We start from the raw sequence: 23,083 nt of genomic DNA, 5'->3' as shown, positions 1-23,083 counted from the left end.
ATGCCAGGGTCCAGGGGTCCGTTCCCCCAGTCCCAGCCCTTCCTACCCTCCTACCCTGTCTCTCCAGCTCCCTTGTTCTTTTTGTTTCAGAATCTCCCCTCCACCTCAAACCCTGAGCCTTTCCAGCAGGCCGAGCCCTCCCCCTTGTCTTGGTAACTGCAGTTGGCAGGGTCAGAGGGCAGGTAGCCTGCTGCGCCCACAGCTTCAGCCTCTGTAAACAGCTCTGGCCCCTGTGTCCCTGCTCCATTCCACTAAGCCAGAGGCCCCTTCTAGGAGTAACAGGTGGGCTGCTGCCGCTGGGGCAGGGGTGGCAGGCAGCCCAGTTGAGCCAGGGTCTCTTTCCCCAGCCGGGCATGGCAGACTCTGCACAGGCCCAGAAGCTGGTGTACCTGGTCACAGGTGGCTGTGGCTTCCTGGGGGAGCATGTGGTCCGCATGCTGCTGCAGCAGGAACCCCGGCTCTGTGAGCTGCGCATCTTTGACCTCCACCTGGATCCCTGGCTGGAGGAGCTGAAGACAGGTGACTGGTGGGGACTGAGTCGGGGAGGATTGGGTGGAGGGTGTGGATCCCTTCACTGTGGTGGAAAAGATGATGCCTGTTATGTTCTCCAGTGCAAATGGATGGGAATGGATGAGTCACATTGGGAACATGTGGCTCCTGAGGGTGTGGGCTAAACCCAGCAGCTGTCCAGAGGCCTCAGCTCTGATAATGCTTCTGGTGGCCCCTACCTGCTCCCAGGGCCCGTGCAGGTGACTGCCATCCAGGGGGACGTGACCCAGGCCCATGAGGTGGCAGCAGCTGTGGCTGGAGCCCATGTGGTCATCCACACAGCTGGGCTGGTGGACGTGTTCGGGAGAGCCAGTCCTGAGACCATCCATGAGGTCAACGTGCAGGGTGAGACGCTCCCCACCTGTTCTGACCAACTACTCAGTACTCCCTGGCACATGGCCTGATCCTGGCTATTTGTCCCCTGCCCTCTCTTTGACCCTGACCTCTGATTCTCCTTTGACAAGCTGGCCTGTGGACACTCCTGCCCCTGTCATGACAGGCCAGCCCTCACTGACCTGCTATGGTTTTCCCTGGGTCTGGGGAAGGAAGGCACATGCCTTCATAGCTTTGGGATAGGGAGGGGAAAGATGCAGAGCGGGAGGAAGCTTCAGCTTGGACAGTTCCACCCCCTCACCCAACACCTCCCCCAGGCACACAAAATGTGATTGAGGCTTGTGTACAGAGTGGAACACGCTTCCTGGTCTACACAAGCAGCATGGAAGTTGTGGGGCCCAACGTCAAAGGCCAGCCCTTCTACAGGTGAGCTGAGGTTTCCCCCAATACTCCAAGGGCCCCATCTCGCCTCAGCATTAAGACTCTTCCCTCTCTCTCCACTAGGGGAAATGAGAATACCCCATATGAAGCAGCACACAGACACCCCTATCCTTGCAGCAAGGCCCTAGCTGAGCGGCTGGTCCTAGAAGCCAACGGAAGGAAGGTGAGGCCGGGGAAGATGAAATGTAGGAGACGGGGTGGAAAGGACTGCCAGGCAGAGGTAGAGCTGGGGCCTGCGGGCTCCTCTGCCTCCTGCCCTGGGCACTTCCCTTCCATCTCCAGCTTGAGGAGGCCAGGGCAGAGGGCAGGCCCGGGGGCCCTAGGTCTCAGCAGTGCTTGCCTTTTGCCCCCAGGTCCGAGGGGGGCTGCCCCTAGTGACATGTGCCCTGCGTCCCACCGGCATCTACGGTGAAGGCCACCAGATCATGAGGGACTTCTACCATCAGGGCCTGCGCCTAGGCGGTCGGCTCTTCCGGGCCATCCCAGCCTCTGTGGAGCACGGCCGGGTCTACGTGGGTGAGGCCCGGGCTAGGCAGTGCGGGAGGCTCAGAACGGGGCAGGACCTATGTGGTTCGGGGAGGGGGGTTGTTGTGTACTCTGGCTAAAAAAGGATGGTCTATAGTTGGGCCAGAGCAACCTATGATATGCGGACATTGTCTGCACAGGAAACAGGACCCATGCAAACTGCGAAGGCTGACATAAAAAATATGTCATGGGCTGAGGAAAGGATTTCAGTTATGGGAACAGCATCTTCTCAGGAGAGGAGATGGGGAGCATCTGCCCAGGAGCAAAAGGACTGGCATCCACACAGGCTGGCCCAGGGGGACAAGTGACTACAGGGGCCTGGGAGGGGCCTTCACCAGGGCCTGTAGTCATACGGGCAGCACCTACATGGACCCAAAGAGGGGTAGCTTGTCCTTGCGCCAGCCTGGGAGCGAGCAGCATCACACGGTGACAAGGGCACTCGGGCATATCCTGCCCTGCTCCCCTCCCCCACAGGCAACGTGGCCTGGATGCACGTGCTGGTGGCCCGGGAGCTAGAGCATCGAGCTGCACTGATGGGTGGCCAGGTCTACTTCTGCTATGACAACTCCCCCTACAAGAGCTACGAGGACTTCAACATGGAGTTCCTGGGCCCCTGTGGACTGCGGCTGGTGGGCGCCCGCCCGCTATTGCCCTACTGGCTGCTGGTGCTTCTGGCTGCTCTCAATGCCCTGCTGCAGTGGCTGCTGCGGCCGCTGCTGCTCTACGCGCCCCTGCTCAACCCCTACACGCTGGCTGTGGCCAACACCACCTTCACCGTCAGCACCGACAAGGCTCAGCGCCATTTTGGCTACGAGCCCCTGTTCTCCTGGGAGGAGAGCCGGACCCGCACCATCCGCTGGGTACAGGCCATGGAGGGCTCAGCCCAGTGACGGTGGAGCTGGGGCCTGGAGCCCAGCATAGCACATTCATCCAGAGCCCTCAGACCCTGGATGGGGAGGGAAGGCTGCATTCTAGAGCTGGAGGAGGGGTCTGGTGCCAGACTGGCTGTTCTAGGGCTCTCCACATTTTAATCCGTGAGCCTTGAGTCTCTGACCTGACCCCCCTAAGATCTAGGGCAGGGCTTGGTGGCAGGCATACTTTCACTCTCAACCCAGGCCTGGCGGCAGGTTGGCGAGGGTCTGATTCCCTTGATGCTCAACAGCCCCACCCCATTTCTGGCTTTTCAAGCAGAACATGAGTGGGTAGAAGTTCCACAGGCCTCATGCTGGCCTTCTGATGTCCCCATGTGATTCTCAGTCCTGGATTCAGAGTGAAGATGCTTCCTGGTTCCTCCTACCACCTCTGTCCATCCTTGGGGGTCATATTCCCCCTATTTAAAAACATGTATTGCCTTTAGACACTTATCTTTTGATTCTCTTCAATGAAGCCCGAGGAAACCTGTTTACTTTCACTTCTTCCCACTCCTCTACCTGAATCAGCGCCTGCAGTATCGTTAGATCTCTGCCCACAGATGCCCCAGTAATGCTGTACCTGCCAAGCCCCGCATTAAAACTCTTCTCCAAGCCTGTGTCCATCCTCCTGTCCAGCTCCCCCACCCACCACCCACCACATCCCTCTCCCCACGGCGCCAGTCCCGGGTCGGGGACAGAAGGAAGTGAGCACACAGCATGCCCGCTGTTGGATTGGTTGCTATTTCTCCCGTCCCACGGGGCCCAACCCGGCCCGGGATAGGGGTGGGGGGCTCTGGGGACAGGACATGCAGGGTGGGGGGCGGGGCAGAATTTTTCTGTGTTTTATCCATTTGCAACTTGGTCACCAATAAAGAGAAATGGGACTCTGAGGGCTAACAGGAGAGGGTGGCCTGGCTCTGGGCCCCCAGCCAGGCCCCAGGAGTCCTGTCCCCTCTAGGGAGGAGAGGGAAAGAGCTCTAGAAACCAACGGAGAAACAGAAGGGGCAGGGGCTCATGTCAGCAAACACGGCTATATCACGTGACACGCCAGCGACACAAACACACGCCAACGCACATGACTGCACAGCAGGCGGGATTGGGGGGAGGGAGCCGGGGGCCACCCATCTTGTCCTCTGCGGGGCAGGCTGGGGGTGCGGGGCAGGGTGAATGCATAGAACACATCATGTACACACGCTCAAGGCGTGGCAAGAGCGTGCATCAACCCACAGGCACATGGGATGGACACGCAGTGTGCTTCGTGAGAGGCAGGGCAAGGGAGGAAGGGGAAGGGGAAGCACGGAGCCCTGGCCAAGCCCGGGACCACCTGCGGGGCACACAGGGGCTTGATGGTTGTAGGTGCGTGGCGGGTGGGCAGCACACACTTGTCTGAGAACGTGTGAAAGACACCAGCCCCCAGACAACATTCCAGGACACACACAGACACAGCAGCCAACAAGCAAACACATCGTATGATGTGTGGGACTTATAGAAGCTGAGGCAGAACAGACCCTCAGGGATTCTCTGGTCCAACTGAGACCCAGAGATGGACAGCTACAGGCCTAAAATCACTCAAGGAGGCAACAGCATCACTCCAGCCATGGCTCCACCCTTCTCCTTGTGGCCCCAAGGCTGTGGGAGTTCCGGAAACAACTGGCCTGAAAGGGTATCCTGCCTGGGCAGCAGGAAGGAAAAAGGGTGGGGTTGGGGGGTGCTGGGGCCTGCTCTGACGTCCCCAAAGAAGCCTGAGTGGGAGCAGGAGGGCTGCAGTCAGACATGGGGGCAAATTTCCAGCCCTGACGAAGGGCATTCTGGGAATGGACAGGCAGGCTCCCCTCCTCAGGAGAGCCTACCTTAGGGGTTACATACATGTATTGGCCACACACAGGCAGGGCCCAGCCAGGCAGGGCAGAGGCTGGCTAGCTGAGCTGTGGGGAAGGCGGGGGATTATGTTCTGAAAGTCACATTTGCACTGTCTTTCTCTCATTCACACACACACATGCTTCACATGAAGAGGGACCTGGGACCCTCCAGGAGATGATCTGCACTCACACCAAAGTCCTCCATCCTGTGCACACGTATGCCTGACCCCAGGGCAGGGTGCATTCCTGTACTTGCATGTTCAATCCTGCACATGTGGGTCCACGTTCCTGGGCCAATAGACTGAAAGGCTTCTAACACTGTCCTTTGCCTGACTACCTCCCCCCAGCCACCAAATGCACAAACCTACCCATGCACGTGTTGTCTACACAGCGAGGGAGCAGCTGACCCCTTCCTCACCATCAGAAACCCAGGCCTGTGTCCCACCTTCAGTCTCACCCTGCTGGGGAACAGCTATTGCCAGTATTTCAGCAGGAGCCTGGGCCCTAGGACGCAGCCCACTCCAGCACGTCTGAAATAAACAGTTCCCCAAACCCAAGGTCCCTGAGGCAGAGCCCAGAGTATCAGATGGGGTGGTGGGGACCATCACTGGCCTCTCCCAGTTCTGAAGTTACTGCTCAAGAATGCCCTCATTTCCAATCTGCCTGGGGCAGCCTTAAACATTTCCCCTTATCAGTAACTTGCCCGCAAAAAGCCCTCCCAGGAGGCATCCATGTGCAGGCCTGTACCCACACCCTGCGGGGTGAGCATGCGCCTTGCTCCTCCTTCATGTGTGTGCCTGGGTGTGGCCTCGGCCACCGTGGCAGGTAGGAGCACACAAAGGTGTCCCAGCTTCCACAGGGGCAGGCCTACCCTCTGGCAGAGACAGAGGAAAATAAGCATCTGGGCATGTGTGCACAGGGGCTCAGACCACACAGGGCAGAAAGCTCCGTGGCACAATTGTTGACGTAGCAGTGTGTGGCCACTCTAGATAGTGGTCAGCAGCTCTGGGGAGAGACGGAGGGGACAAATAATCTGGAGAAACAAACCTGGCTGGGGTACTCGTCCTTACAGGTAAATGAGTATGTGCATATCCTATACAGGGGGCAGAAACACACAACGTACAAGTCCTACACACACACAGATCGGTGCAGGTGTACTCGAGATAGCACAGAAACATACATTTCTGTGCCCACCCCAGACAGGTGTCCAGTGCACAACGAGCGCTGCCTCAGGAGAAGACTTACTGACACGCCAGGCACATCCTCGAGACACACACACACACACACACACACACACACACACACACACACGCCTCTCGCATCACCTGCTGGGAAATACACATGGACATACAGGCCAAGCCAGTTATTCACACAAGTGTGCTTCCACTCGCCGTGGCTGAACTCCACACGCACACACATGCGCTCCCCAGGACACACGCCGGCCGCGGGGATGACTAAGCCAGAAGGGTTTGTTCTACATTGCACTAAGGTGTCCTCCGTGGCCTGTGAGGACTTGGGCCCACCTGGATCCTCTGGGAAAGTGAGTGTGAGCATCTATACACTCACAACCTGCCCCACTTGGCAGCAGACACGGGGTAGGGGGGTGGGTGTCATGGGAGGAAGGGCTGTTGCAGTGGATTTAAACACTCAAACACAAAAATTCCATCTACACAAACTGTCCACAGATCTGTGGCCACACCCACACACAGACGTATACACACACACACCACTATTCACAGAAGACAGAGCGGGGCTTGGTGGGCTGCTGTGTTACACCTGGCCACAGTCTACACAACAACCCAGGTGAAGGAGGAAAGCTCAGACAACACACAGACTTGAGGTGGGGGTCAGGAAGAGTGACTTGGTGCTTCTACACACACACACACACACACACACACACACACACACACGCTGGGGTGTCCACACGTCTCGAGCATGTGCCGGCGGCATGCATGTTGGTGTGCATGTGTGATCACGCCTGCTGCTATCTACGTGCGGGGGCGAGGGTGGTCCATGGCGGGGGAGGTCCAGGGACTCCAGGGTCTGATAGGGGAGGTGAAGGGGGGGGCTGCCTGGGTCTGTCTTGAGGGTGAGCCTGGAGCAGGGGATGGAGTGAAGGGATGGTGGGGGTATTGCTCCCAATGTGGTGGGGGAAGGGTCTGGGAGGGACAGGGGTGGGGGGCCTACAAGCCCAGCGTCCCCCCAATGGATGACGCCAAGACCACCCCCAGCACCACACAGCAAATGATGATCATGATTTTCTTCTGCAGGCAGGAAGGGCGACAGGGAGAGAAGAGAGAGACAGAGACAGAAAGAGACAGACACACCGACAGACAGATGGGGGAGGAGGGTGTGAGGAAAAAGAAGAGGGGAGAGAAAACAGAAAAAGGAAGAGGTCAGAATGTGAGATAAGGCCTCTCACGGGATTTCATCACTCACCTCAGCCCTGGCCTGAGCCCAGCCCCGCCCGCTCGGCTCCAGCCCACCTGCTCCGCAGGCCCGCCCGCCCCGGCTCACCCTCCGGGCCTTGCTCTGATATTTCACAGCTTTCTTGGTGTCGGACACGGCTCGCTCCACGTAGTCCACGGAATGTTCCACGTTGTACTCAATGCGGTCGATCATTTCGCCCTGCAGAGGAGATGTGCCCGGGATGGGGTGAGGGCTGGACTGGAAGAGGGGGTCCTGGGGACCTGGGCGGGGCCCCCGAGTGCTGGGGCAGAGGCGGTACCTGGCTCTCCACGAGCATGGCCATGTCCACAAACATGTCGTGCAGCTCGCGGATGCTGGTTTCCAGTTTGATGATCTCGTTGTGCCTCGTCTCGATCTCGTTCAATGCCTGCTTCGTCATCTGTGAGTCCATTTTGATCTAGGGCGATGGGGGCAGGGAGAGAGCTGCAGACCACCCTTTGCTCCCAGAAGAATTTAGATTCTGCAGCCAGTGTCAGGGTTCGAATCTGGCTGGCATCTACTAGCTGTAACCACGGGCAAATTACTTAACCTCTCTGGGCTTCAGTTTCCCCACATGGAAAATGTGGATACTAACAATGTCCACCTGGTTGTGTGAAGATTGAGTGAATGTGTGTAGATTAGACTAGTACCTGGCACACAGGAAGCAGAGAAGTTTGCTAAACTACGAGAAGTAAAACTTGTCCTGGGCCCACCATCTTGGCCCAGGGCTGCCTCTGCCACACACAGCAGAGAAACCCTGGGAAGGGAGACAGGGGGCCTGAACCCCCACCAGTATTGGGAGCCGCCATCTGGTCAAAGACAGGATAACAGAAGGGGACACAGCAAAGGGAGAGGATTGAGCAGAAAAGGAAGCCCACAGGAGAAGGCAGTGTACCCACAAATCTCCTGGATCCCCCATGACATGGGTCAGGGAGAAATAATAAGGAAATACATGGCAGCCCTCAGGAATCAGTGAAAGGGAGGCTCCAACCCACAATCAGGTACCTCTTTCCCACAAAAGCCAGACCACTTACTTTCCAAACCACTCACTGTTTAGACCACATCAAGCCACTCTTCTACTCTAAAACCTTCCAGGGCTCCCCGCTACCCACAGGCTACATACCTGGACCTTAGCAGTCAAGGCCCTGTCTCCCTTTCTGTCCTTATCTCCCCAAATCATAAAACAGTCCAAATCATCCAGTGGCTCTTGGGCAAGTGGTCCACTCGCCCTGTCTTTGTCCAGTCTGTCCCCTTTGTCTGGAATGTCCTTTTGCCCACCTCCCCATGTCCAAATGCTCCTTGTCTCTTAAGGCACACAGCTCAATTCCCCCAGGACGCCTTCCCTGACTCTAGAAGTTACTACCTTAGGGCCTGGCTGCATCTTGTTCAGCACTCAGGCAGGATACCAACCACCCTGCATTGTGATGATGGATTTCCATTGCAATGATGGTGAGTTAATTGGCAAGGGTCAGCTGTATCCCCTTAGAACCACTCACCAGGCTTCCCTCCATTCTCAGACAGAGAGATAGACGGAGACAGCCTGGGCAGAACTGTTTGGGAGGGCGCCAGCCTAACTGGCCCATTATCAATTTGCTCAAAGCTAATTTAACAAAGATCAGTTCTCTAAATAACAGTTCGCTGAAAACTGCTAGACAGTCACTGAACATACTTTAATCCTGGTCTAGAAACCATAACCAGAGTCATTCTGCCACCAGAACAGAAAGACAGAACTAGTCAGGCCAGGGCAAAAGTCAGTGAAGAGAAAGAAGAACTACGGTTGGGGAAAGCCCATCTATTTCACATACAAGATGACAAGGGCAGGGCAGGGTGCAAAACTTCAGCAAAACTAAAAGTGTTTTTGTTTTCAAATCTTCAAAATGTAGGCAAATTAGTCATTTGGTGAAATGACTCGTTTCAGTAGAGAATATTGTATCTTAGTGCTGAAGAGTCCTGAATGGCGCTGCCCGTGGCTGTGTGACTTCGGCAAGTAACTTAATCTCTTTGGGTCACATTTCCTCATCTGGGAAATGCGGCTCCCTCAAAGGCTTGACGTGAGGCCTAAATGAGTTTAGCAGGTAAATGTAAATATGTACTGTGCTTAGAACAGTGCCTGACACCCTCCTGTTTGCCATTTTTTATAAGGGTACCTTCCTGCTCTGCCCGCATGGAATTCCCCAGTTCTGGGTCCAGACCTTTGAGGGCTTGTTATTCCAGGGCGGACTTAGGACCTTGAGTTCAGCCCAAGCTTGGGGAAGAGAGGCAAATGCTTTCCAAAAACAGCCCCCACCCCCATGCGGGGCTCACATCATCCGTGAAGATGGCCAACTTCCCACTCTCCAGCATGTCTTCCAGTTCTTCGTTGGTCGTGGTCCTTCCGGCTGTTGAGAGAAAGGACTCCCTGCTCAGGGACTGGACCAACCTGGGTGCCTAAAGTGGTGGGATGTGGCAGGGACCTGGGAGCCCACCCTCCCGTCCAGCCCCAGGCCAGGTGTCCCCTCCATGGAGAAGAAGGGTCTGGAAGGAGTACGGGGCGGGTCTCAGGAGTTTGGGGGGAGGGGTGTCACACGCACTGATCTCCAGCTGCCGCTGGATCCGGTCCTTGCAGCGGTCCCGGTACTTGGACTGGGTCGCGTTATATTCAGTCATTACTTCCACGAACTTCCGGGAGAGTGTGGAGTGCTAGGGTCGGGGTACAGACACATCAGGAGGCAGGGAAAAGAGACCGTGGAGGGATGTAGTGGGCAGGAGGGACTGAGTTAGCCTACGGCCCCTTCTTCAGCTTGTGCCACGATCCCAACCCCTCACAAGTGTGCAGTCCCATACCCCCAGGCCCTTATCCTACGCCCAAATCAGCCAAGGCCCGGCTAGGACACTGAGATGTGGCCGGGTTCCACCCTCCACTGTAGCCCTGTCCAAAGCCCCCACTCAAAGCCCCGCTCCTGTCCAGGCTCCTCCTTAGCTGTGCCCCACGTTTGTGCCCGCTCTGCCCTGCCCACCCCCAAAAGACAGGGCTTCTGGTCCCGGTCCGACCCCGATGGTGCCTGACCTCTGCCTCCTACCTGGGTCTTGCGGATGCGCAGGTCTGCAGAGGAACGATTCAGTCCCTCCTCCTGTTCAATGCTTTGCTCGATCGCTGTGGGAGAGAGGATGCAATGAAGGGTGGGGGACCCGAGGCATGTGGGGCGGGGGTCTGGGACGTAGGAAGGGTTGACACCCCGAGGCAAGTACCAGGCCCATGAACCGATGTTACACCCAGGGGACGGCAGACAGCAGACTCCAGGAATGGTGGGGCGGGGTGAGGGGGACGCGGTCAGCAGGTAAAGGGACTATTTGAGGAGATCTGGAAGGCAGGTAGGAAGGGAGATTGAGGGTCAGTCGGTACCGGACAGAAGGGGGCTAGGTGGAAGGATTGGGTCTTGGAAAGTCCCACAGCCATAACTCCTTCCCAACCACCCAGTTCATATCCCCAACATGTGGGGTACTCTCTACTTCCTACAGCCTCTGGAAAGGAGCAGGAACCCACCCTGGGATTTTTCTGGTGGAAGGCAAGAACTTTCAGGTGGGTAAGGTTCTAGTGGACACCCTTTCCTTGGAAAATTCTGTAGTAAGTGGATGGATGTTCCAACAGAGAAAATTGCTCTCCCACCCTACCTTACAAGGTGATCCCTGTCCCAGGAATTCCCATGTCTAGAGGATGTTCTGGAAAAGCACACAGCTTAACTGGGATTCCTGCTTCTAGATCATGCACTACCCACACTTCTTCAGATTTAAAAAAAAAAAAAAAAAAAGAGCTTGAGGATAAGATCTACTGTGCCCGGAAAATGCAGCAGGGATGAATCACCAGGCCCTCTCAGCCCTGGAAGGGCCTCCAGGCTGTTCCTGAGAACATTGCTTCTCCATTCTGCTGGCAGCGGTGGAGGTGTGGGGCTCGCTGGCACCCCAACGCTCCCCTGCCAGCAATGGTGGGCCAGTGATTGAGTGACAGCTCTGGCCCTGCTGCTACTGGATAAGCCCAGGAACACACACCCAGGGATGTCAGAATCTCTGGCCAGACTGGGACCCTATTGTCAGACTTGGGGCTGGGGCCAAGCCCTGGAGGAAGGGATCCTTGACAGGGTCTGGTTGACTTCTTACAGCAGTCCTGGGAGTTCAGCCCATGTTTCAGACTAGAAACTTAGATGGAAATGGGTAAAACAACTCATTCAGGGTCATGCACAAAGCGAGAGCTCGGGGCACCACCTCGCTGGAGGAAGATAGGGAAGCCAGTCTTGTCTCTTTCTCTGGAGCTCAGCTTCTCTACGCCATTGCCGCTTTTCCTAGCTTCTTTCTTGGTATATTCCCAGACTCTAAACCATACAGCCCTCCTCAGGGGCTTTTTCCCCCGTTACATAATTTATATATATTTCTTTAATGGAGGTACTGGGGATTGAACCCAGGACCTGCTAAGCATGTGCTCTACCACTGAGCTACACCCACCACCCCCTCTCAGGGTCAGAGAGTGTTAAGGTCGGGGCTCCACGGGCTCAAAGAAATCACTGAGCCCAGGGATCTTTAAATGGTGTTCCATGGAATCCTGCTTCTGAGACTGAACCTCAGGGGCTGTTGCCTGGAGTGAAGAGGAGGCCAGGCAGGTAGGACCCGGTCTCCCAACCCCAGTTCAACCAGAACAGCCTGACTTTTATGTGTTCTATATATTGGAATTTTGGGTAAGATTTCACTTGGGGAAAAAAAAGATTTTCCTACTGAAGGAAAAAAAAAAAAAAAGCCAGCTTTGAAGTCACTTCAGTTCTTACTGTACGGATGAGGAAGCTGAGGATAGGGACTTGTCCGGGATGAGTTGATGATGGAAGTGGACTCCCTCTGCCTGGATTAATGTGTTCCCAGTTTAGATCATTCTGCTTTCCAGCACACTCTCCTGAGTGCAAAGGGCTTACAGATCAGCACCGGAGGCTCACACATGGCCTCCTGTTGAGTCCAGAAGGGCCTGGAGTCCCCGTCCTCAACTCCCTGGACCAAGGTTATTATGCTCAAGGCCAGGCATCTGACATGACTCCTTTTCCCCAAAGCCCAGCAATGTTTCTCAGACAGAGTAGATGCTCGGCAAATGTTTTCTGATGCAGAATTACCATGAGCATACAATTAGCATCATGGTAACACTGCTAGTCCCCTGGCACCAGCAGACAGGGAGGTTCCCAACCCACAATGCTTTGGGGGAAGGTGGTTATTACCAGCACCCAAGTCCTTAAATTAGAGTGAATACATGAGCATTTGGCAAGTCCCTCCTGAAAGCTTGCCAGCCCCTGATGTCAGCCACACAGTCCAATCTGTCCTGAGCTAAGGATACCAATTCAGAAGCATTTGCTGAGCCCACCTACTGGGTGCTTAGCGCTATGCCCAGCACCTGTTCTGGAGAAACAAGGCCTCTGTGAAACTACAGCCACCTGGAAGACTGTATTTTCCTTGGTGGACCTTCACGCTGATGGAACCAGCAGAGCTCAGATGCAGTTCGGACGGAAAGCTTCCTCTCCCTCATTTTCCTGTCATGTACATATCTTTCTCTGAGGAATCTGAAGCAAGTTGGGAAATCTTGGGTTTTATACTTTCTCACTGTTCAGGAATCTGGCTCCTGGAAGTTTGGAGATATTTCTCATAGAAAGGCCTGTTTAGTCCAATGGAGCGCAGATTTTTTTTTCCCTCCTCAGTCAGGGAATGGCATTCCTCACCTTTCAACTTGGATCGAACCTTGTTGGCCGTCTTCTTGATGTCTGCGGTGAGGTCCTCCAGCTCCTGTTTGGTCTCTGAGGGGAGGGTCAAGGCAAGTGAGACGCCTGGCTGGGACCCCAGAACCCCTCTCCCCTCAGCCCACGGCCGCCCAGCAGCAACACTTACTCTCATCTGGGTTGGGGGCAGCCAGGATGGCACTGTGCTGCTTTTTCACTTGCTCCACATCCTCTGACAGCTTCTCGATGCAGCCCCGGATCTCTTCCACCTGGGGCAGCAAATCGGCTATACCCAGCCAAGTCGTCGGGCCAGACAAAGGGATTCAGGGGGCTCAGTCAGGGTTCAGGGAAATGGGCCAGACCCAGAGGGGTTGGTAAAAGGCCAAGGGGATGGAGGAGAAGAGATTGGGTGGGGGTGGGGGAGCCAGGGAGTAGGATGTTGTTGGCTGGGGGTCAGGTTCTGTTACCTGTTCAAAGAACTCATCCATGAAGTGGTCCCGATCCACATGGACCACCTCCTCCTCATCATCGCTGTCTTTCGCCTGGAAGGAAAGGAAGGCAGCGTCTGTGAGCAGTCCTCATGCTCCTAGCTCTAGGCTCGGAGCAGGGGTCCTGGGAGGGGTCACATGCAGGGGGCCAGGGCATCAAGCAGTTAGAACGAATACTGGATATCTCGGGCACAGGGTCCCAGAGGCTGGGTTGCTGACGGCCCAAAGGACACCTTGAAGGGAATTAGCCAAAGACACACTTTCAGGGGTAGAAGTGATCGTGTGAGTGCAGTCACCCTAGAGGCGGGTGGCGCTCTGGACAGCTGCTTGAACCAAGCAGTGTGCAAGTATTTCGATACTGTCACAACCAGCCAAATGTCAGACTCACAGTAACTGGCTTGAGGCTGCAAGAAGGGGTCTGGAATGGAGCGCCAGGAGCCTGACCCCCTCCACCATCCCCCTGCCACTCCTGCTGGGCCTCACTTGGCCCCCTTCTCTTCCCCTCCAGCCTCCAAGCTGACTAGCCGACTAGCCCGACCCTGTACAAGGTCACTTCACTGCCAGCGGCAGGCGCCAAGTTAAGCAAGCACAGTCAGGCCCGGGGAGGGCTGGATGAGAAACACAGGCAGCACCCCGCCCTCCCTCCTCCCACCCACTTTCAGCCCCCCACCCCGCCCGAAGACTCTCCTCTGTATATTCACTTGCTTTCATCCAGCCTCTTCCAATTTCACACCCACCTACTCTCACTTGCTTGGATTTCCCAGTTGCAACCTGCAGCTGCTCAGCCCTCCACCCCCGGGGCTCAGAGACACAAAGGGATTTACCCACCCTCACCGCCACCGCCGCCACCAGACAGACCAGTGACATAGACAGAAGGGCTGACACCCAAGGCACACAGAAATAGGCCCACTGACACCCACACGGAGACACACTGCTTTGCTGACATTCACCCGCACACAGACCCACCGCAAAGCTGCCTGCTGACACAGGTGGACACACAGAGGTGCACCTGCCCCCCGGGGACATTCGGGAGGGCCCTCTGGGGCTGTTCTCCCAGCCTCTCTGAGCCTCAGGTTTGCACACTCACTCGGAGCTGGGAAAGAGGGAAGTGGGGCAGGGAGGGCTCCCCGTGCTCCACACTCCGACTCAAGATCCTTCTTAGCTCAGGACAGGAGTCTGAGGGCAAAAGCTGAGCGCATCAAGCTTAATTACATCGGGAGCCCTAATCAGCATCAAAGGAAGTTTAAACAGAGTTCACCCTGATTTCCAGAAAAAAACCAAACCTAGCCAAAACTCAGGCAGAATCTCACAATCAGAGCCTGCATGAGATCCAGACAGGATCCAAACAGCGTCTACTGGTGGGGTTGCCAGTTGGGATCTAAAGAGAAGAGCTCACATGGGACCTCGACAGGGTCCGAGCAGATCGCAGACAGGGCCTGACAAAAACCAGACAGCTCAGACCCAACCAGACTCAGTGCAGACAGATCACAGACAGCTCAGATCGAACCGAGACAGAGCCAGATGGGACCTAGATGTGATCTAGACAGCCAGGTGACTTGGAATCAGAGGGCCCCGACAGCACTGGGGAGAGCTGCAAGCCCAGAGATGTCCAGCTGGACCCTCTCGAAGGCACCCCAACTCCCTCACTGAGCCCCTCTCAGATGGACCCCAGGGGTCCTCCCCACAGGTGATGCACCCCGCACCAAGTTGGGTTCATGCTCAGCACTTACATTTAATCTCCAAATATCTCCCAGGAAAGGGAGGCTCCTCCATCTCTGCCCACAGTTGCCCCCAGAAGGAGGGGTGACCCCAGGGGGTGCTTGGGGGTCCTGATGAGATTTCTGGCTTCTCAAGCCTCCACCTGACCCGGAACTACACCAATAGACCTTGTCTCCAAAAGGCTCTGGGATGCTTGGCTCATCTCCAAGGACCCACCAGCCTCTCATGATGTTTCATCCTCAAAAGCCAGCTGCCCGACCAGGTCCCCTTCTCCTAGAGCCAAAAGCCATTCCTCTGTCCCTTCTCTGCAAGCACTCGGCCCTCAGCCCAGCTGCCCACATGTTGTGGGGCCTCTCACTGGCCCAGGTGTCTGGGAAATTTCCTGTTCTCTTTCCCTTCCCCACGCTGTCTTTAAAGACTTCCTGAAGTCTCACTTCTTTCTCTCTCCTGGGGTCCCAGGACCAGATCCCTGTCTCTGCCCTGAAGCATCCTTGGCTGCCTGTTTACTTGCCCTTGAGAGAGGAAGAAAGGTAGAGGGCCTGAGGATGACTTATTTGGCATAATGATTACAGACATCTGAGAGCTAGAATCTACTACAGTTTACAAACACTTCTACGTCTATAATCCCTTCTGATCCTTGAGAAGAGATGTCCCCATTTCACAGACGAGGGAACAGGAGGTCAGAGGGGGAAGAGGAAAGGGACTTGCTGAAGGCACCCAGGCTGACGGGAGCTGGGAAAGCAGAGGCATCTAAGACATGCCTCCTCCCATAGCCCTTTCTGAAGCTTGAGACCAGGCAGCCTCCTACCAGCAAAGCTGCCACCAGCGATTTCCCCTCTCAGGTCCCCTCCAGACAAGGCCCAATCCCAGAGATGCTCTGCGCCTTTGAAAACCTCGCAAAGTACGAGCATTTGAAAGCACCTTTGGCGTAGGTCTTGCATTCTTTTTATCTCATTTAATCTTCATTAAACTCTGTAACGGTCATTGGTCAACATAATTATAATTATGGCGAACATTTGCATAGCATTTTATAACTTGCTGGGTAGGGTTCAATGCACACCACATTCATTGATCCATTTCGTTCTTACAATAGCCCCCTTTTAAAAATGGGGAGACTAAGTCACAAAGAGGTTAAAGAGCTTGCACAGGTCAGCAGCTAGAAGGCCACACACCTTCTTCCTTCTGAGACTCAGTCTCTGCATTTGCTGAATAGCAATAAAGTCCCTAACTGGTGGGCAGGAGGAGGCAATGAGACCAGGCTGGAAAAACGCCTGATGCTGTCAGAGAGAATAAGTGCTCGGTGAGGGCTGACTATTACCCGGTGGCCCTACCATGTTACAGATGAGGAAACAGGCTCAGAGAGGTTGCCTGACCTGCCTAAGGCTGCACAGCAAATAAGGCCAGAGGTGGGACCTAAACTATCCAGTGCTAAATCTCAGGCTCTTCCCCTCCTGTCCCTTTATTCCTTCCTGGCCCCCAAAGAGTTCGCTCTGCTTTGTCCTCAGTACCACTGAACTCCAGCAGCCAGGACGGAAAACTACTAAGAGATGCCAGGCTGTAGGAAGAGCCCAGACCGGAAGGCAGGCATTTCAGCCTCCATTTGACTTGCTGTGTGATTCTAGGCAAATCTCAGCCCCTCTCTGGGCCCCGGTTTCTCTGTGAAATGAGGGGCCCTCCCTGCTCTGAGGTGTGAGTGTTTAAATGTGCACAGCCTCCATTTCCGAAAGGAGTCGGCCAGCCTGAAAGAAAGCAGACTCCCTCCAACAAGATGATCAAATGTGCCCCCATCCACCTCATGGACGGCTCAAGCCTGTTTCCTCATGTGCAAAGTGAAGACAATAAGAATTATGTACACTTGACACATGGTCCTAATGACCGGGAGTTGGGCCCTGTTACAAGTGCCTCGCATTTCTTGTTTAATCCTATGGCCACTCCATGAAGTCGATACCATTCTTATTTCCATTTGACAGATGAGGCAGAGAGAGATTCAGTCATTTGCCCGAGATCATACAGCTGACGGTGTGCTGACAGGGCAGAGCCTGGCTAGAGACCCAGGTACTCTGCTCTTTATGGCTCACCAACTCCTCAAGCGTTTGACAGGATTAAATGTGAGAGTGCCTCCGCCCTGGCAACCTTCTGGAACTGTCCTGGGGAGAGGGGTTATCAGATCTAAGCCTCTAGCTTCAATCTTTCTCCATGAGGGACACCAAGGGCACTCATGTGTGTGTCGGTGGTGGGGAGACAACAGGGACAGATGCATGGATGGGAGGAGAGGGGCAATGTGAGCCAGTAAGTCCACCAAAGAGACAACCAGAGGGTGATTAAAACAGAGGTGGAAGCGGGGGAGGGTATAGCTCAGTGTTAGAGCACATGCTTAGCATGCACAATGTCCTGGGTTCAATTCCCAGTAAATTATTGAATAAAAAAAAAAAAACCTAGAGGTGGAAAGAGACTGAAACTGGATGATAGAAAAGTCAGAGTGTGTCTGTGTGTGCATGTAAACACACATGTATGCCCAAGCACACAACACACATGTGCTCACACCTGCTTCTCAGAGATACAAGCATCCTTTGATCTAGAGGCAGCAGTCTCTCTCCACCGCACCCCCCTGCTTCAGTCCATCTGTCTCCCTGACCTGGACCTCGGCTTGCTCCCAGCATCCAGCCCAGCCTTCCACCCCAACCTCTCTCCTCCGCCTTCCCCGCCTTCCCCACCTACTCCCTTCCTCATCCTCCCTCTGCCCCACCGAGTTCTTCATTCACCTAACAAATATGTGTGATCTCTGTCAAGTTCTCTTCTGAGTGCTGCTGAGAATACAGTGATGAACAAGACAGGGAGAGGGCCTTCCTTCCAGGGGCTGACATTCCAGGGGAGGGAGACAGACAGTGCAAAACGAACAAGACAACTTCAGATGGTGCTACATAGCAGGAGGGAGATGAAGGAGGAGATGTGATAGAGAGAAGAAGGCATCGGGGGTGGTGCTCGACTGGCCGGTCAGGGAGGACCTTGCATTCAGAGGGTCCAGCAAGTGCCAAGGCCCTCAGGCAGGGTGAGCTTGGTGTGTTCGAGTGGCAGAAACAAGCCCGCGCAGCTGGGGTACAGCACTCCATCACCCAGGGTTCTCTTGATCCCTGCCCACTCTCTTGAACCCTGGGCTACTTTTCCCTTCTGTTACATCAGGTCTGCATTTCCAAAGCACCTACTGTGCCCCAATACCTAAGTGCTATACGTTGGACCCAGCCCCTGCCCTCAGGGTGCATGATTTGTCCTAGAACAGCTCCCATTTCCACCTGCCCTCAAATTCCAGCCTCTCTCACTCAGGCCTCCCCCTCGCCCATTTCCCAATCTCCCAATCCAGCCCCCACACCCCCTCCCACCCCACAGCTGCCTCACGGGCTCCAGCCCACAATGCGTCCCCTCTCCCCGCAACCTTCCTCTCCACCTCACTTGCTCTCCCTCTACCCCTCTTCAGCCCCATCCCTGGCCCCACTCCTTGGACCCTGGGACAACCATCCAGCTCATTAACTCCCTGCCACAGCCTCTGCTCCAGCCCAGCGCCGAAGGTGCTTGGTAAACTGGAAACAGAAAACCCTGGTTCCACCCTGGCTCTGCCATTAATAGCTGTATGACCTTGGGCAAGTCAGGTTCCCGCCCTGGCCTTCAGTTTAGTCCAAAATAAATCAGGGGTCACATCCTGTCCATCTCAGGGGGCTGATGTGAGGCTCAAGAGAAATGAACAAGTCCGCTGTGGAATAACAAATGCTCACGGAGCATTGCTGTGCACTCGGCCTCCTTCTAGGCGCTTCTGGCATCATTTCAGTCCTCAGGACAAGCCTCCAAAGCAGGACCCATTATTACTCCTAATTTACACATGAAGAACATGAGGACCAGAAAGGTTAAGCAACTTACCCAAGGTCACACAGGAAGTGACAAAGCTAGGATTTGAATCCAGACAGTCTGACTCCCAAATCTGTGCCCTTGACTGCTATGTGATGAACAGACCTAAGAACCCCTTGGGACCTCAAAAGTACTGTTGAAAAAGATAATCAGGCCCCCGGGCTGACATCCCCTCCCATCACTGCCCTTCCATCCCTCTCTGCCTCTCCAAGACCCCTTTCCCAGGCCTCCCACACCCTGCTGAGTCCCTCTGCCTCCCAGCCTCCTCGTTCTCAACTCTGGTTGGGTGACCCTTGCACTCCTGGCACCTGGCAGCCTTTTTCCACCCCATACGTGCCCTCCCAAATCTCCAGTTTCCCTGAACCATGACTAACATCAGAGCCATCAGCAGGCACCCAGCCCCCTTCATCCCTCCACACCACCTCCCACCTCCCCCACCGGCTGCCCCCAGCAGGCAGGATTCCTCACCCTGAGCAGGAGGGTCCCTGACCCACTCCAACGAAGGCCCCATGCCCGGCCTTGCTTACACTCCTGCCTTTGCCTTTTCCCTCCCCCGCTTCTCATCACACAGAAATTCCACCACCACCTCACCTCAACCCACTCTCTACTTCTCTGGGTTTTAGAGCCATGGCATAGTCTTGGCGGCAGCGGATCTGGGTTCAAACCTGGACTCCTCACTTCCTAGCTGTGTGATTTTGGTCAAGTTTTAACTACCCTGGGCCTCAGTTTCCTTCACTATAAAATGAAGTAGTCTCTCAGCCTACCTACCTGACCAGGTAAGGGTCTAATGAGACTTCGGATAGCAGCCTGCTTTGGATGAAAATGGCATCATGAGAGAAGGGCAGTTTAGAGCATCCGTGCTGAAGCCAGCCTGCCAGACTGCCTTTAATTAGCTCTGTGACTTCAGTCAAGTTACTTAACCTCTCTGGGCCTCAGTTTCCTTACCTATAAAGTGGGGGAATAGTAGTACCAGTCTCCTAGGGTTGCTGTGAGTGAACGAATACATATAAAACACTTAGAACAGTGTCTGGCACACGTGTGTTGGGTATTTTTGTAAGTGTCGTTTTCCTGATGCCTGTGTATTTAGTAAAAGTTTAATTAAAAAAACGAAATCTTCAACATTCCCGCCCTCAATCACTAGTTCCTCCTTCCTTCCCACATGCTAGCCCATCCCTCCCAGAGACAACAGTCACTGGCCTCCAAGCCCCTTCCTCTTGTCTTTTGTAACCTGGTTCCCCACCCCCAAATCCCAGGGACTCCCCAAAGACAGAGATTCCCCCCCCCCCAGTGTTGAGACTGGTCTTTCAAAGACTAAAAAAGTGGAGACACATGTCAACTTGGTAGACGGGAAACCCAGATTCCAGTCTGATCCTCCCACCCACTTGCGTGGTGACCTTGAGCAAGTTCCTGCCCATCTCAGAACCTCAGTTTCCTCATCTGTCAAATGGGATAACAACCACCAGGGTAATGACCCACAGGCATCTGGTCAAGTGCATTAGGCCACATCAGCTGGGGCTAGGATTTTATTAACATAACACCACAGGCTCTGAGCACACAGCAGGCTGTCAGCTCTGCCTCCTTGGGCCCCAGGTCATTTCTCCCACCCCTCCAGCACCCTTCCAGCCCCAGAAACCACTCTTATCAGGCCCCCACTCCCCAGCCTCTCCAAATGGCAGCCTTCACTGCAGACACCAGTGCCACCCTCCTCCCCCGTCACCCAAACACAACTAACTGCCTGGCCGGACTCCTGGAGCCAGGCCTCTTCCGGCCTGCAGACCAGGGGCTCCTGTCAGCCTGCCCCTGACCGTGCAGGGTGCCCCAGTTCCCCCCAGCAGAGCACAGTCCATGTCATACAACCCAATTCCGTGGCCCTGTGTGTGAACCTCCTCTCGGTCTCCTCCACAGCCCCATCTCCCACCTCTGGGATCACCCTATCTCAGGCCCTGGCCCTCTGGCTGTCTCCTGAGACCACCCCTTCCCACTGGGTCTCTGAGAGATGCCCCCTCCCCATGGAGAGCAACACACACACACACACACACACACTTCATTCACTGCCAGGTGTTGGCATTTCAGTCCCAACCTGTCCTTCCCCACACCATCTCCCAAATCTGGGTCCCACTAGGCTCAGCCTGGCCCAGTAGCTCACATCCTCCTAATTCGCAAATCTGCCCAGCGGATGACAGTACCCTCCAATTCTCTCCTCACACTTACTCTCTCCCATCCCCAGGTTAGACCCTAGGGCCCTCCCGGGAATGTGGGGTGTCCAGGGCCCCTGGGACCTCTCCTGCCCCCTTGTGTCTTAATGGCCTCCCACCCTTTCTAGCCCCTGTCCCTAAAATGCAGGTTCACTGGAGACATCAGGTGCCTTCACATGTTGGGGTGCCCCTGCCACCAACCTCCAGTCAGCTTTTGCCCCCATGTCCCAGCACCTCCTCCACTTCATCCCCATGCGCTCCCCAAATATTGGGGTCCCGCCCCCCCATTTCTTCCACCCCCAAGCTCACACTCCGCAGCTCTTGAGTCCGATCCTTCATCCTGCGACGGCTCCTCCTCCTCCTCCTCCTGTTTCTCCTGCCTCTGCTGCTGCTCCCTGCCTCCTGCCTCGGTGCTGGAGGCTGGAGTCTGGGGGCGCCGGGGGGCACCGGTGCCGTTGGAGGGGGCCCGCGGGAGGGAGCGGGGCCGGGGGCGACGGGCCGAGGGCCGGGCAGGGGCAGGGGCCTGGGCCGGGCTCGGCTCTGCCGGGGCTGCGGTGGCGATGCGGCTGCGGCACAGGCTTGGATGGAGGGATGCGGGAGCTGAAGCGCGGGGGAGGGGGGCGGAGGGAGGTAAGGAGGAAGGGAGGGAGGGGGGAACCGGGAGGGGGCGGGGAGCAGGGGGCATGCGCAGCGCCCCGGGCTGGGGGCGCCTGGGGGTTGTAGTCCGGGGAGGGGGACCCAGGAGGGAGGGGGACTGGAGAGGCCTAGAGCTGGGTGGGGAAGGGCAGGGCCAGAGAAGCAGGGAGAGTTGCGGAGAGACAGAGGAGATGCGGCTGGAGGCACAGAGATGCTGGTGCGGGGTGGGGGTGGCGGTGGAATGGTAGAAAGAAGGGGTAAGGGAATGAACTAAGGAAATATCCCGAGGAGAGGTGCTGTGGATCCCTTTACACCAGGAGATATAGATAGATTTTATATTTTGTGTTTGAGAGTATCTGTGTGAGTCTGTGCACGACCACCTCTGTGTGTGGGTCTCTGCAGGAGGCTCTTTGGACACTAGAAATAGCAAGAGTGACCCTCTTTTGTGATGCAAGGAATCAGCCAAGTCTGGCTGAGAAGGCCATGGAGCTTGTTTTTTAACACAGCCTTCCCCACTCTCAGTGTGAGGGTCCCTGGACAGCATGGGTCTCAGAGCTCTGCTCCTCTGCCTCCAGAGACAGGGTGCTCACCACCTCCGGAGACCTCCTGGCCTATCTTTCCATGGCTCTGACTTAAAACAGAATTCGTCCTGATTGGGAGGGGAGTTCTGGTACCCCTGAGGGTCCAATTTCTCTGCATCCCTTTCCTTAATGTCCACCCCTCCTCTCCCCATCTCCACGTCTTAACATCACATCAACTCCTCTACCCCTGCCATGGGGGCTTTGGCCTCCAACAGGCCTTGAACCTGCTTTTGCCAAGTTACCCAATGACCTCTTCTATGCCAAATCCATCGAGCACTCGTCCGGCCTTATCCTCCATGATCTTGCAGCGATATGTGACCCTGATGACCTCTCTTCTTGAAATCCTCCTCTCCTTGGCTCCCACCTGACTCCTGTCTCCCATTCCTTCCCTCTCCAAACTCTGAATGTCATCAGCCAGCCTCCTTCCAGACCCCCTCCTTTCTCACATTCCCTCAGCGTCAGGGTTTCCTGGACCCCATCCCGGGTTCTCTTCTTTCTTTATCCTCTCACCTCCCTGGGTTCAGCTGTGCATACGTTCAATAGCCACATCTATACCTGCAAGCCAGGTCCTGCTCCTACTATGTGCCCAAGCACTGAGCTGGGTCCCAAGAACAGAGACAAACGATGCAATCAGAGACATGGGGATCCATCGCTGCCGTGAGTGAGCGGGGCTTTGACGTTGACCTCCAAGACTGTGGTGGCCTCGTTTCCCCCCAAAGTGCCCCTTCTGTGCTTTCCATCAGAGGTGGCATGTTCCTCCACCCAGTCACCCAAAGCAGAC

General features: G+C 55.5%; 2 protein-coding genes across 3 annotated transcripts; one reads left to right on the top strand and one right to left on the bottom strand.

The window, feature by feature from the left end:
• The first annotated feature begins 353 nt into the window (after positions 1-353).
• On the top strand, positions 354-3,371 carry HSD3B7 (hydroxy-delta-5-steroid dehydrogenase, 3 beta- and steroid delta-isomerase 7). Its single transcript, XM_010972435.3, has 6 exons — positions 354-519; positions 739-894; positions 1,200-1,308; positions 1,387-1,486; positions 1,677-1,839; positions 2,323-3,371. The coding sequence occupies exons 1-6, from the start codon at positions 354-356 to the stop codon at positions 2,736-2,738; spliced, it is 1,110 nt and encodes a 369-aa protein (XP_010970737.2). The 3' UTR covers positions 2,739-3,371.
• STX1B (syntaxin 1B) lies at positions 447-21,695 on the bottom strand. Of its 2 annotated transcripts, none has more exons than XM_074346051.1 (10): positions 21,395-21,695; positions 13,254-13,328; positions 12,956-13,055; positions 12,790-12,864; positions 10,126-10,199; positions 9,637-9,745; positions 9,371-9,444; positions 7,347-7,484; positions 7,136-7,246; positions 447-574 (listed from the first exon to the last, which is right to left on the bottom strand). In XM_074346051.1, the coding sequence occupies exons 1-10, from the start codon at positions 21,422-21,424 to the stop codon at positions 572-574; spliced, it is 789 nt and encodes a 262-aa protein (XP_074202152.1). In that variant the 5' UTR covers positions 21,425-21,695; the 3' UTR covers positions 447-571. The 2 variants fall into 2 exon arrangements, with proteins under 2 accessions (XP_074202152.1, XP_010970736.1); XM_010972434.3 differs by lacking the exon at positions 447-574 and adding an exon at positions 3,462-6,882.
• Between the last annotated feature and the right edge of the window lie 1,388 nt (positions 21,696-23,083).

This window comes from Camelus bactrianus, chromosome 18, assembly GCF_048773025.1.
Source record: "Camelus bactrianus isolate YW-2024 breed Bactrian camel chromosome 18, ASM4877302v1, whole genome shotgun sequence".
NCBI lineage: Eukaryota > Metazoa > Chordata > Mammalia > Artiodactyla > Camelidae > Camelus > Camelus bactrianus.
This window is presented reverse-complemented; position numbering and strand designations above follow the sequence as displayed.

Coding starts and splice junctions, on each gene's coding strand:
- HSD3B7 (XM_010972435.3), top strand. CDS start 354: ATGGCAGACTCTGCACAGGCCCAGAAGCTGGTGTACCTGGTCACAGGT. Junction 895..1,199: donor CCATGAGGTCAACGTGCAGG/GTGAGACGCTCC, acceptor CACCTCCCCCAG/GCACACAAAATGTGATTGAG. Junction 1,840..2,322: donor GCACGGCCGGGTCTACGTGG/GTGAGGCCCGGG, acceptor CCTCCCCCACAG/GCAACGTGGCCTGGATGCAC.
- STX1B (XM_010972434.3), bottom strand. CDS start 21,424: ATGAAGGATCGGACTCAAGAGCTGCGGAGT. Junction 13,056..13,253: donor TGGATGAGTTCTTTGAACAG/GTAACAGAACCT, acceptor TTGCTGCCCCAG/GTGGAAGAGATCCGGGGCTG. Junction 6,883..7,135: donor ATCAGAGCAAGGCCCGGAGG/GTGAGCCGGGGC, acceptor TCCTGCCTGCAG/AAGAAAATCATGATCATCAT.